This window comes from Pipistrellus kuhlii, unplaced genomic scaffold (assembly GCF_014108245.1).
Source record: "Pipistrellus kuhlii isolate mPipKuh1 unplaced genomic scaffold, mPipKuh1.p scaffold_m20_p_3, whole genome shotgun sequence".
NCBI classification, from domain to species: Eukaryota; Metazoa; Chordata; class Mammalia; order Chiroptera; family Vespertilionidae; genus Pipistrellus; species Pipistrellus kuhlii.
In genome coordinates this window covers 77,766,191-77,781,052 of record NW_023425529.1, presented here as the reverse complement: position 1 = coordinate 77,781,052, position 14,862 = coordinate 77,766,191, and the positions used below count along the sequence as shown (strand labels likewise).

Below are 14,862 nucleotides of genomic sequence, written 5' to 3'. Positions count from 1 at the left end.
TTTCTTTACTTTTTTGGTGGTGGTGGAACAAAAGGTTATTAATCACTTATCTTCAAATTTAAGATAAGTTTGTTGACTTAATATTTTTGTGAAATATAACAAGGGAGAAATCAAGAAAGAAAAGAACGTGGTAGAAGGGAAAAAATAATTGGCTTCATTAAAGAAGCAAGAGGCCTGAGTCTACAGGACCTAGGGAGGGCTGTTGAGGCTAGAACACTGTGGACATCACTCATTTATAGGGTCTCTAGGAATAGGAGCTGACTCAGTTGCATGTAACACATAATTGGCTGTACATATTAAGTCTCTTGCCAACAGCTGGGTGAATTAGCTTGGGAGCAGATCCTCCAATTGCAACAGGACAACAAATGGGTTGGAGTTGCCTATCACTACTTGAACCAACTAAGCAGAGACAGGGTTGAATCAAGTATGAGTGTTTATTTCAATAATGTAGGCAGTATGGGAGAGCAGATCATCCATGAAAGTCTGCTCTACATACGCACCCTCCTACCCCGCCCTATAAGCCAGCTGTTTATGTGGGGTAGAAGGACAAAGATTACATGGGGAAGTAGGGAAAAGGAAAAGGAATGGGTATAATTGTTACAGATTACAGGCAATGTGGGCTGGGGTTTGGCGCTGGGGTTTGCAAAGGACCGAGCTAGGTTGTTAATCTTTCCATGAAAATGAAACGAAAATGGCCGAAGCCGGTTTGGCTCAGTGGTAAAGCGTTGGTCTGCGGACTGAAAGGTCCCAGGTTGGATTCCGGTCAAGGGCATGTACATTGGTTGTGGGCACATCCCCGGTAGGGGGTGTGCAAGAGACAACTGGTCGATGTTTCTCTCTCATCGACGTTTCTAGCTCTCTATCTCTCTCCCTTCCTCTCTGTAGAAAATCAATAAAATATATGAAAAAAAAACCAAAACAAAAATGGGATGGTAGGTTGAGTTCTTTGTCTTGCAAAATCAAAGAATGGAGTCAAGGACAAAAATGGTTGGCGGAAACAAAGTTTATTGGGGGATAGATAGACTTTCTGCCATATGAGGAAAGCAGAAAAGGGGCCTACAGTGGGTTACAGCTTGAGCTCTCTGTCTAGGGGGATATCCATAAACCCTGCTAGCTCCTGGTTGTTTCCCTTCAAAGAAATCTGGCAATATCCAATTATTTCAAAGCTCTAGTTCAAGTCTATAAGGGTGGGGTGGTGGGGACTGATTGAAGACTGCCACTTCAGGTCCAAGGTGACATCACTGCCTACTTTTCCTCACCCAGCCAGGTTCCTACCCAACTGGGTCTAGTTCTAGGTTCTTTGTTTGTCTCCATGCTTCATGTCTGCCAAGCTCTACTCCCATTTCCCTCTCCCTCTCCCCTCCCTCTCTCCTCTCCTCAACCTACCTCCCACCCCCCTTACCTGCCACCATGGTCCAGTCCCTGACTGACAGCCTAGTCCTTTTTATCTATCTCCTCAGTAATAGGCTATTCTCAATAAGGAGCATGGAGTCCATTTTCAGGTTAACTCCTAGGTCCCTGGGCATACAACTCCCAACCAGGTTAGAATGTGCTTTCTTTAATCAGTACAAAAAAAAAAAAAAAAAAAAAAATCAGGGTTAACAGAGCACGATTAATATTTTTTTGTAACTATAGCTAGTCTCCACTATTCTATTTCTTCCTTCTGCCCCTAACAACTTTTTCTAGCTGTCAGAGACTGCAGCTTTGACCCACAGTTTATTACAACCTCATGAGAGACCCTGAAGTGGAACCAACTCAGCTAAGCTTTTGCTGGATTCCTGACTCTCAGAAGCAGAGCGAAATAATAGATATCATTTTAAGTTGTTAAGTTTTGTGGTAATTTGTTACTTGTGCCTTGGCCAATAGTTCTCAGACATTTTTATTACAATAGACTTTAAAAAATTTTTTAATTTATCTTCATAGTAGTTGAAAGTATTATAGATGTCCCCTTTGTCAGTAGACTTCTTGATATCAGTGTTATCAGTGGAAGTGGAGTTCTTGGGGTACCTCAAATAAAAGGTCTTCTAAACTTCCCCTCCACACTGCCCCCCCCCCCCCCAGGAGGATGGCATTTTGTCGAAAGCTTTATTGATGATGTAAAATTAAGGGGGTTCCCCTCCGAGATTCCATCTGTGTCTATCTTGCCATGGAAGAAGTCCAGTTTTGTCTTCAGCAGGGCCATAATTAAGGCCATTGCCCAGAATTTCTGTTCCATTTTGAAGTCTAGCATCCTGCATGTGTAGTCTACATGGCCACATGGCTATGGAGAGAGAACAGTTGAGCACACTGGGTCACAGAGCAAGGGTACAAATGCAAGAGCAAGAGTGTGGGAACTGTGTCTGGGGCTTTTAACCAGGAGCTTCTTTAAACTAACCAATCAACCTTTCAGGATTTTACCTGCTTCTGATGGGGTCCATCAACCAGCCAATCCATTGTACCACAGGCTAGACTGACAAGCAGGAACCTTTCCTACATTACCCAGACTTCACCATGTGCCTCTCTCCCCTTTTGTTTGATCCCTTCTCCCAGTGACCTGCAAGAATGACTCTGGGGTTTCCTGGGGAGCATGAAGCTGTAGCTTCCTGGTGAAACTGCCCAGATGATCATGCTTATACTTTTTGGCCTGCCCTTTGCTCTCTTCCTATTATAAGTATTAATAAACTAGCTAATTATGATGATAACATCAGGACTGCTTTACATTCTCAAAGTTATGAACCCCAAAGAGCTTTTACTGGTATTTTTCCAAGATACATCTATGGATACTTACAACATTAGAAATTAAAGTGTAAATTTAAAAATATCTATTAATTTATTTTAAAAACTATTAGCAATTAAATATAAACATTTATTTAAAAAGTTACTGTTTTTTTTCCCCAAAACAAAGATAGTGGCGATGGTTTATATTTTTGCAAACCTCTTGAATATTTAGCTTACTACAGGAGAGATGGATTCTCAGTCGGCTTATAAATTTAATCTGTTACAACATGGTTAAATTATTTGAAGAAAATTCAGTTTCATACAGATATGTAGTTGGAAAAGGTAGGGATATCTTAATAGCCTTTTTTAGATAATTGTAGCTATTTTAATTTGATACTAGATAAAATATAGTTTCTTAAAAGTTAGTTACACTGTAGACTCTGAAACCATATCAATGTAGTTTTTGTACTTAGTAGCATTACAATTCATTCGTCTATTTTGCCTTTTGAGTCTATCTTTCCTACGCATGAATTTATAACATTGTATTACAAATGTGGAAAATATTGATTTACTGACATGAAAACCTCCCAAATACTGGTGAAACTGCCCAGATGATCACATTTGTCAGTATCACTATCAATTTCAAAATAGGCTTCAAGTATGAGGAAGTGTTATGCTCATGGTGGTTGATCAAGTTTTCCAAAATTATTTTTTTAATATATATATGTATTTATTGATTTCAGAGAGGAAGGAAGAGGGAGAGAGAAAGAAATATCAGTGATGAGAGAGAATCATTGATTGGCTGCACAATCCCTTTTGGCGATCGAGCCTGCAACTTGGGCACATGCCCTTGACTGGAATCAAACCCAGGGTCCTTCAAACTGCAGGCCGATGCTCTATCCACTGAGCCAAACCAGCTAGGTCAGTTTTCCAAAATTCTAAGCTTCATTTGAAAGCTTTAATTTTATCATTGACAGCAAGTACTAACAGTTCTATTATTTGAAGTGACAGGGTATCTATCTTCTGAGCTTTGTACCCTGAGTCCCCAGTCCTGACTTCTGCTCTCACAGCTCCAGTCCACTCCACCCTTCTTCTGCTGGAGCACAAGGTGGATGGCTCCACAGGGAATTTTATGCATTGGACCTTTAAGAGGGTGCTTGAATTTTCAGCTGTTATTCCCTGCAGACAGTACCCTCTTGCTTTGCACAGCTAGATGTTATGTGGATACTTTTCTCAGTTTTGATACTCTCTGCAGGAGTCCCAGCTTGGGGATTAAATCCCAGAGTTCTCAGTGACAACCCACCACAGCTGAGATATCTCTGTGGACTTCAGTTGCTGTCTTTGGGCACACTGGCAGCCCTTTCACCCTCTGCCCTCCTACAAGTCTATGCAGTCTCCACTTCAGTCTTCAGTTATCAGGGTTCTCTCCTGTGTTTTCCTTTGATTATTCAGGAAGTTTTTCTGTATTTTAGTTGTAATACCAGTTTATTCCTGGGAGCATGTCCATGCAGCACCCATTTACTCCGTTGCCTTTTTTAATCCTGCTCTCATCCCCTTTTCATCTTTCATTGATTTCCTCTTTCCATCAGTCCCAATATTAAGGGGCTCATAAGCCAAGTGGGGGCCAGGTGTGCTGAGTAGTTATATTGCTTGTATAACACTGTGTTGCAGAATGGTATATTGATATGAACAGTGTAGTACGATGATCAAAGGCATGTTCAAATCTCAGTTTTGGGCACCAACTGGCTGTGACACTCAACTTCTCAAAGTCTTTCCTCTTCTGTTAAATGATGTATATCCATTTGTCTCTTAGGATTGATATGAGTATTAAAAAATTAATAGTGCTGACTAGTTTCTGGTGTTTACTAAGCTCCTCACTGAATGTTCACTTTAGTTTTTTATTTGGTAAATGTTGTGATACAGGATTGGGTCAGGACCAAAGTGGGAGTTTTGCCAAACTTACTGCCTAGTAACTCAGAAAGTGATTTATAAAAGACATAATGGTTTAGATTAGTCTTAAAGGATTCTAAAGAACATTTTACACAGCAGAGGGGTTAAGTATATTTTATTTTGAGAGCTAGTTAAATATACAGGAGGCATGAGAACATGCAATATCACAAAATGCGAGATGTTGGAGAGCTACGAATAGGTCAGTTTGTTCTTTCTCATCAAGCTGTTTTGAGGAACAAATAAGATGAGATGCCTGAAACCACTTTTTAAGCGCTCAAGCATTAAAAAAAGTGCTTTTTTTTTTTTTTTTTTTGCATTCATTCTCATTACCTGGGCAAGTAACAATTGAACAATGGAGCCTGAGATAGGGAAATTAATTCTGTAAAAAAAAAAAATATGTTGAGAGAACAATTGGTGAAAAAAATCAAAAGAGGACTAGACATTTGGAAGGAAAGAATTTTGCTTACCCAAATGATAATTATGTTATGAGTTAGGCATAACATAACTCATAACATAATTAACATTCATTCTATAATTTAAACTTGAATAGGATATATTTTGGGGAGCACAGTTTGACTCATTGAGTGTCTAAATTGTATTATGAAAAAGTTATTGGACTTAGAATCGTAATATGTGACTCTGCTACTGGCCAAGTCATATTGGGTTCTTTCAATTGTAGCTTCTTTGATTTTAGAATGGGGATGATAATGTCTATCTCATATTTTGTTGTAAGAACTTATATTGATAAGTGCAAGTGCAAGTACAATTATTATTTTCTTTAATGAATTCTGCTGTACTTTCAAAAGCACTATACTTATTTATTTCTGATTCTATGGGAAGACCATAATAAAAATGAAATGCTTGTAGTGTTAAATATAGTTAGACTTTTGTATGAAAAAAATTATAGTGTGAGTGGATTAGGTTCTTACAAAACAAAGTGGTTTAGGTTCTTTTAAAGAAGATTTAATCATCTCCCACCTCTGCAATAAAGCAGGTAGATTTTGATTAATTTTTTAGAACAAGTGGATTTTAAATAATCAATGGTTGTTATGTATTTTCACTTTTTAAAGAATGAAGCTGTCTGAGGAGTCATTTACTTATGGAATTGTTGGGACTACTTGGTCACTTTATAAGTAAGCCTGTGGGGAAGAAGACTAACCTATTACCAGCCTTAATTTTTGTAGCATGTTTTAAAATTATATCCTGTTCAAGTTCTCAGTATTTGTGACCATGGTTGTATTCATGAAATTCAATAACTTAGAATTTTCTTTAAAGATACAGCCAAAACCGGTTTGACTCAGTGGATAGAGCATCAGTCTATGGACTGAAAGGTCTCGAGTTCGATTCCCGTCAAGAGCATGTGCCTTGGTTGCGGGCACATCCCCCGTAGGGGATGTGCAAGAGGCAGCTGATGGATGATTCTCTCTCATCGATGTTTCTAACTCTCTATCCCTCTCTCTTTCTCTCTGTAAAAAATCACTAAAATATATATTAAAAAATAAAAAAATAAAAAGATCCAGTACATTTATAGATCAACAAATAGATTTGACTTAGCCTACAAATTCTAAAATAAACGTTGTTTTCTTAAAAGAGAAAATGTAAAATTATGTCAAGAAAGATTTGCATTTACTAATTAGTAATATAAAAATGTTTATAAAAAGATAATTTTTCTAACATAGTTTGACTTAAAAGTATTCATTTTTTTCTCTACGTCCTATTTCTATTCTGTTGGTTGGTCAAGGTACACATCTCTTGGCTAATTTTGCTACGAACTTCTGCTCTTCTTATCTCTAAGGTTTCTCCCATTTTGTCTTATATTTGCTTCTGTTATCTTTCTGCTTTTTTTTGATATTATATTTCTACTTGATAATTTACATTAATGTACTTTTTCTCAGGTAAATTACTGCTATCTTTCTCCCTTTGGAACCTGGATTTATTACTGTTCCGAGGTTATAGTGTTTACTGTTTCCCCACATGCAACTTGTTTGTCTGTTTCCATTCTGTCTTTTTGTAGAGCAGATGGCATGAGTCAAGTATACCTATTACTTAACTCCTCTGACCACTTTACCAACTCAAACTTTATTTCTAGATGATTGGAATTTACTATTTAGCTTCACCTGACTTTGCCCATTTTATTTTTATTTATTTATTTATTTATTTATTTATTTTTATAATTTTTTATTGTTTTTTTTTTTTTTTTTACAGAGAGGAAGAGAGAGGGATAAAGAGTTAGAAACATCGATGAGAGAGAATCATTGATTAGCTGCCTCTTGCACCCCCCCCTACTGGGGATATGCCTGCAACCAAGGTACATGCCCTTGTCAGGAATTGAACCCGGGACCTTTCAGTCCGCAGGCCGACGCTCTATCCATTGAGCCAAACCGGTTTCGGCACCTGACTTTGCCCATTTTATTTTGTAAAAATTTATGCACTTAAATTTGACACAGTTTTTGTATTAATCTACTTTTGCTTGCACATCATGCTTTAACTTACTTAGAAAAGTATTTTTTAGTGTGTGTGTTTCATTTAGATTGTAATCTGTTTAAAGGCCAGAGGCTTTGATTGTTCCCTAGCATTTTTATATTATTCCCTTCTAACACATTGACTATAAAAACCGAGTAAAATAAATGTCCATGGATTGACTCTTCTGGTGCTTTTAGTGGCTTCTTATCCCAATTGAGTCAAAATTCCGCTACATATTTTGTGTGTAAATATGTTGATTTAAAGTGTTCAATATTAATTGTAACAACTCCACTGAGACCAGACTTTGACATCTGATTAGTCTTGTTGATTCATATATTTGATTGGTGGTATCATTTTTACATTTTGTACTTGATAATATTAAGTAAACTAACAAAATATAAAGCAGGTAAGTGATATTTTTAAATCACTATTTATATACTTAGAGAGACATTTCAATTAGTCTTTAACTTATGACTCTTAAAAATGATCCTTATCAAGAACAAAAATAAGGCCCTAGCTGGTTTGGCTCAGTGAATAGAGTGTTGGCCTTCAGACTGGAGAGTCCCAGGTTCGATTCTAGTCAAGAGCACATGCTCGAGTTTCGGGCTCGATCCCCAGTGGGAGGCATGTAGGAGGCAGCCGATCAATGATTCTCTCTCATCATTGATTTTTCTTTCTCTCCCTCTACCTTTGTCTCTGAAATCAATAAAAATATATTTTTAAAAAAAGAACAAAAATAAGGAATGAGTAGGATCAGGCATACTAGAGCAGTGAAGGATATTTATTATGCTAAAATACTTATTAGAAAAGCCAGAAATGATAGTTGCCACAATGCATTGTTACCCAAGATAATTTTTGATGCTTGAAGGGTAATTTTAATTTTTAACTCAAATGGGAGAATATAAATATTTTTATCCTAAAGAATATAGTAGATTTTAGGGTTTTTATTTATGTCAAAATTGCATTAGTAATTCTTAAATTGTATTAAGTTAGTATGTAATAATTGAATTCTTGGTTAAAATATTGTCATTGTTTTTATATTGTAATATTGACTAAAACATTTATTTTATTTTATAATATATTTTATTGATTTTTTTTTACAGAGAAGAAGAGAGAGGGATAGAGAGTTAGAAACATCGATGAGAGAGAATCATCCATCAGCTGCCTCCTGCACACCCCCTACTGGGGATATGCCCGCAACCAAGGTACATGCCCTTGACCGGAACCAAACTCGGGACCTTTTAGTCCATAGGCCGATGCTCTATCCACTGAGCCAAACCGGTTTCAGCTGACTAAAACATTTAGTAGATGATATTGCTGTATACATTCTTTGAATAATTAGAATAATTAAAATACTAGAAAAGGAAAAATTGTTAAATTGATATTTCAGAACTTGACTGAAAAGTTGCTGAAGAAAGAACTGGACTATACGCAGTTAGAAGAGAAGCATAATGATGAATGTGTGAGTAAAAAGAATATACAAGCAAGCCTTCATCAAAAAGACCTAGATTGTCAACAACTCCAGTCAAGATTATCTGCTTCTGAAACCACACTGCAGAGAATACAGGCAGAATTAGGTGAAAAGGGAGAAGCTACTCAAAAACTCAAAGAAGAATTATTAGAAGTAGAGACCAAGTACCAGCATCTTAAGGCAGAGTTTAAGCAACTACAACAACAGAGAGAAGAAAAGGAGCAGCATGGATTACAGCTCCAAAGTGAAGTTAATCAGGTAAGAGATGTTACTTTTATATATTTAATTTCTCCTATGGTTTCTTCTTAGTGTGCCTGATGGTTATTTGATCATAATGTAGTTCATTAAAAAATTTAACTTTTAATTTTCACAACTGTAGTATTGAGTCAGACCTAATTTCCTTTCATTTCTATTTCCCTTAATAGGAGAAAATAGTGATATTATCTGTCATTTAAGAATGTTGTAAAGTGTTTATGACTTAATACTTATAATTGCTTACGACAGTACTTGGCTCAGGGTAGGTACTCTCAGCACATCTTAGCTTTTATAACTGATTCAAATTATTGAGCATTCTTTAATTTTTTCTTTTTTTCTTACTAAATTTTAAAATATAATTATTTTTAAACCAAGAATATAAAAATTAGATATTTTAAAAGAAGAAAACCTATTAGTCTTAACAGCTATTTATTAAAGATAAACGTGTATCAGATGAAGTTTAAGGCAAGTATTGACTTTGCTACTAACTTAATTTTAAAATTATATATTCTAGTTATTTCTTATAGATAACATTAAAAGTTGATTGAAAAATGGAAATTTGGGGGAGAACAAAGTCCTCAGCAGTTTTTTGGTAATGTTCAGTTATTTTCACTTAAGTGATACTTGCTTTTGTGGCATCAATTTTTCTGTCTTCTTGGCCTGAGATATTCTTCCTATTCCTATTCTACTTGATAAATAATACTTATTTTACTTGTTACTTTTCTAGAAATCTGTTCTGAACAATGCCACTTCTAACCTTCCCCAAAAGATGGCTTAAGCATGTATATACTTGATTGTTTTACTTACTACAGCATAGTGATATCACCCTATGTCTTTCTTCACTAGACTCTGAACTCTTTGGATATAAAAACCATGTCTTATTACTTTTTTTATCCTCACTATCTGGCACATTGCTTATTTATGAGAAAATGTTTTAGTGAGCGAGTAAGTGAAAAAATAAATACAGGCATTCATAATGAGAGGAAACAAGCTTGGAGACATCAGTGAATAACTTAAAAATAACATAGATATTTGACTTTAAATTCAGATAAACAAATTGGGCATTTAAGGTTTCTAAAAGACACCATGCCTTAGTTTTAGGAGATACAGAAATGAAAAGGATACAGTGCCTACCTTAAATGATTATGTAAATGTCATTGAGGATAAGAACAGTACTATCCTCTGCCAAAGAATGTGAGAATTATAATAAAAGGATCCCATTATTATGAGAATTTGGGAGAGTTCCTCTCCTTCCCGTCCCCCAGCCATAGAACTTCATCTTATGTAATTATTTTGTCCAGTTATGTAAGAGAGAAGTGGTGCTTGAAATTGTAAACATTAAATAGGTTTAGGCAAGTAGCATTTTGAAGGCAGGAGGCGCTTTCAGACAGAAGGATTGCTAGAATAAACTAGTGGCAGGAAAATATTATAAGAACCAGGAAGGGCAGTGATTTGCTCTTAGAATAAGACATGTGTAATAGGAGTAGATTGTGGAAGAGCATTTGGGACTTTTATGTAGGGTCTTGAATATAGGCTGAGAAACATGGGCTTTATTTGGTTATCAGTGGATGTAGGGGCATTGAGAATTTTTGAGACCATATTCAAACATATTTTTGTGTGTGTGTGTGTGTGTGTGTGTGTGTGTGTGTGTGTGTGAGAGAGAGAGAGAGAGAGAGAGAGAGAGAGAGAGAGAGAGAGAGAGAGAGAAAATCCTCACCTGAGGATATTTTTCCATTGATTCAGAGAGACTGGAAGGGGGGAGGGGCAGGAGAGACAGAGAGAGAAAGAAACATAAATGTGAGAGAGACACATCTATTGGTTGTCTCCCACATGCGCCCTGATTAGGGATGGGGTTGAACTTGCAACCCAGGTACATGCTCTTGACTGTGAATCAAACCTGTGACCCTTCATTCTGTGGGCTGACACTCTATCAACTGAGCCTCACTGGCCAGGACTCAAACATATTTTTATACAAAGATTTGAATATATGATTATTGGGCTTAGTCACAATTCTGAACAAAATAAAAAGGTCATACTGAAGACCTTGAAGTGATACCATTTATCTTCTTTCTTTCAGCATGCTGTCGGGATTCTACCATCAAAGTATGTTTCAGATCTGTCCTCTTCTTTTCACCTACACTGCTACCACCCTTAACCTAAGCCTCCATCATTGCTGACCTGGGCTACTGTATTAGCCTTCTTACAAGTTTCCCTTCTAGTGACTTCCTTGAACTATTCTCGATACAGAAGTCAGAGACATCTTTTCAAAAACATGAAGTAATATCACTTTATTCCTCGGCTTAACACTGCTTAAAATGGCTTTGCATTAGAAACCAAGTGCTTTAGTTTGGTAAGCCTCTATGTAATATGGCCCAAACTATTCAAATGCATCTCCCGTCACTGTAAAGCCATGTTGTTCTTCTTTCAGTTCCTCAAACACACCAACATGTCAAATGCTTTTCTGCCTTAGGTCCTCTGTCTGTGTTTTCTTCTTAGTGTATTCTTGACTGCAGTTCTTCAAGGCTAGCTCAAGTGACATTTTTGCAATAAAACTTTCTGGGACCAACCTATTTAAATAGCTTGTTTTCCATATAGTCTGACCTTCTTCTTTATTTCAGCAAGCTTCTTCTTTCTTGTTCTCTATAACACTTTATATTGTATATTAATTTGTTTACTTCCATATTGTCTATAATTCCCATTGGACTGTGAGCTTTTTAATGTGAGGAATTAATTTAATTTGTACTCTATCTGCCTCTATACATAAGGCTTTCAGTAAATATTTGTTGGAAGAATGGACGTAAACCTCACCTTAAACATTTTTTTCAGTATCCTTTAAGTATATAGGCATGAACTGGGTTTGTTTTGCTCTCCATTTTATCATAATCAGCATTCTTTTCAGTGCTGAAAAAATTAGATAGTTGGCAATTTTCAACAAAGTAACAAAATAACATATATCCTTTGTATATGTGTACTTCTAAAATAGCCACTGATGTGTAGATAATGATTTGTTACTTAATGAAAAGATTAGATTTCATCAGTTTTACTTTAAAAATTTATCTAATATGCCATCTTGAAAAGCATGGTGGTTTATCTGTGGATTTAGGAAGCTAAGTTCTAGTTCTGTGGCCTATGAACTGTGTGATCTCAGGTAAGTTATTTAATTTGTGCCTCAGTTTGCTCATTTATAATACGAGGATAATAATGGAACTGTCTTTAGGGCTATAAAGATTTAAAGTAGTTATTATTTATGACACGTAGAATAGGGCCTGGCACATAGTAAGCATTATAAGGAATATAATGAATAATGTATTGCTATAATATTTATCCCCTAACATATATTTTAAAATTAAAATGGCACTTACTAAGTCCCAGGCACTGTGAAAATTGTGGAAATTCCAAAGTGAATAATACATAGTCCCTGTCCTGAAGGGCTTATCAGCCAATGGGAGAGATAGACCTATATAAGAAGGAAAATGAAAATGATGGAAATCTGTAAAGATCACATTGGGAGCGTCAAGGAGGGAAGATTAAGTTCTACCTCTGGGTGGATGGTGGGGAAAAGGAAAGGCATCGAAGGGGTGGTGACTCTTGAGCTGAGCCTTCAAAGATGAGCGCTGTTAAGTTTACTAAGCTGGGAGGCCATCACTGAGCTGGCTCTAATGCTGTGGCTGCTGAAATAAGTACACCCAAATCTAAGCCTGTAAATGCCTCTAGATTATGAAATCAAAACTTAAGGACAACCAATCTCAAATAGCCAACTTGGTTTCAAGCTGTAGTCAGTCAACCATTTCCTCTCTTTGCTTCCACATATTCTCTATAAAAGTCTATCCCCAGTTCCTGCTGGTGGAGCATTCCAAACCACCTCTAGATTCAAATCAATATGTGCTCAAATAACTTCTTAATACTGTATTATGGCCCTAGTTGGATTGGCTCAGTGCATAGGGCATAGGCCTGTGAACTGAAGGGTCCTGGGTTTAATTCCCCATTAGGGTACTGCCTAGGTTGCAGGTTCAATCCCCAGTAGGGGACATGTAGAAGTCAGCCAATCAATGATTCTCTCTCATCATTAATGTTCCTCTTTCTCTCTTTTCTTCTCCCTTCCTCTCTGAAATCAATAAATATATATTATTAAGTAAATAAAGCTGTAATATGCATTTAGAAAAATAATTATGTTTATATATATGTATGTTTATAAAACTGAATCTACTAAAGTCCATATACATTTATTTGTATAACTTAAAAATGGGGCTTTAAAGTGGGCCATTCTATTAATAATTCCAGTGTGTATTTCTTTAAAAAAGTATATTTTTGTTTTCCAATTACAGTTGATCTTCAATATTATATTAGTTTTAGGTGTACAACCAAATGATTAAGCATTTATATAACTTATGATCTGACACCATATAAATTTACTTTCTAATTCCTAAACAATTATGGGAAATGCTTTAACAAAAATCTAAGAATATGGACAAAGTGAGATCCCACAGGGCCTGGCATGTAATGAGTTGGTGAAGGAAGCCCACTTTGAGCAATGGAGAATGACATCTAGAGGAGATGGCTGCCGCTCAAATCCAAACAACTGTCCGTGTGAGAGTATAGGCTCAGGCTGCCAGATGTCCTGATGCTTCAAAAGATCAAGTGACAGATTTTTATGTAGAATTTCTCAAATTTTACATGTTGGTAACTTTAAAAATAAAACAAAACAAAAATAACAAATTCCAACGTGGGTCAAAAATATTGAGTCTATGGCTACCCCCTATGCCCCATTGAGACTTGTGGGAAATGTCTGTCTTTACAGGCACACCTCATTTTATTGCACTTCACAGACATCAACATTGAGACAAGGCCCTCCATCAGTAAAAACATGACAACTCTCTGGAGCCTCAGATGATGGTTGGCATTTTTTTAAGCAATGAAATATTTTTTAATTAAAGTATATACTTTGTTTTTTAAGACATGATGCTATTGCACACTAAATAGATTTAAACCTAACTTTTTTATGTGCTGGGAAATAAATTAATGTGACTCACTTTATTTCAATAGTCTAGAACCAAACCAGAAGTAACTCTGAGGTACCTGTATATGGATGGTGCAGAGCATTGCTTAAGAGCAATGACTGTGTAGTTATTTGGACCTACATTTTCATAGCTCCCACACTTTGTGACATTAGGTTAAGTTCCTAACTTCTCTAAGCCTCACTTCAACTATAAAGTAGGGTCCAGAATGTAAAGCCTACTTTAGAGTTGTTGCACTTAAGAGGTGGTAATTGCCATGGTGTGAGCTACTGACCAGTGCAATGTTTTTTAAAGGGGGCAATAAGATCAGCTTTAGTGAGCTTCTGAGGTAGACTCATCTTCCTTCCCATCGTCTCCACAGTGCTGGCCTGAAAGCAAGAGCCTCTCTCATAGGGATAGTTTACAGAGAGCAGCAGAAGGATCAGACAAACAATTCTGCCATGGCATTCCAGACCAAAGACAATTTCCAGTTCGAAGAACGTCTGGTCCACGCAGTTGCTCTAGGGTTGGGAACATGGCTATCTTCCTCTTCTCCCTAAAGCCTATTTGGTGAGATACTAGATTCTGGCCTCTGACTTCAACTATGATTTATCACCTTGTCACTCCAGTGATAATATGGGTACAGAGCCAGATAATTTTGGGCCAGAATAACAAAACCATAGACCACAAATTGTTCCTGACAGATGTCAGTCTATCTGGTAGTCTCCTGCCCCTGAACATTCTAAGAACAGCAAACTAGGAAATGGCAAACGACAAACTCATTCAGTTTCTGTTCATCTTCCATGGGGGTCTTTCACAGATTCAGGCAGTAGATTGTGAAGTAGGAGAATTTTGACATTGACATCTCTTTACTGCAAGCTTGGTGGGGTGGATGGGAGGGTGAGCTTGGTCAGACTTGTTCCCAATGCCTGGGGTGGGGCCACCCCACTCTTGAATGCAAAAGATCCACCTGTGTGGATCCCATGTCTGCTGTTCCACCAATGCTGTCAGTTTTAAGTCTCTGGGGAAAAT

At 36.8% G+C, this 14,862-nt stretch overlaps 1 protein-coding gene across 4 annotated transcripts in view; it reads left to right on the top strand.

Annotated features, from left to right (window-relative positions):
• The window catches only part of EEA1 (early endosome antigen 1), a 135,058-nt gene that overhangs the window by 68,975 nt on the left and 51,221 nt on the right, over positions 1-14,862 (top strand). For all 4 annotated transcript variants that reach the window (XM_045588333.1, XM_036455146.2, XM_036455149.2 and 1 more), the window contains one exon: positions 8,501-8,839. In XM_045588333.1, the coding sequence (XP_045444289.1) occupies positions 8,501-8,839 (339 nt within the window). The remainder of the gene's footprint in view (positions 1-8,500; positions 8,840-14,862) is intronic.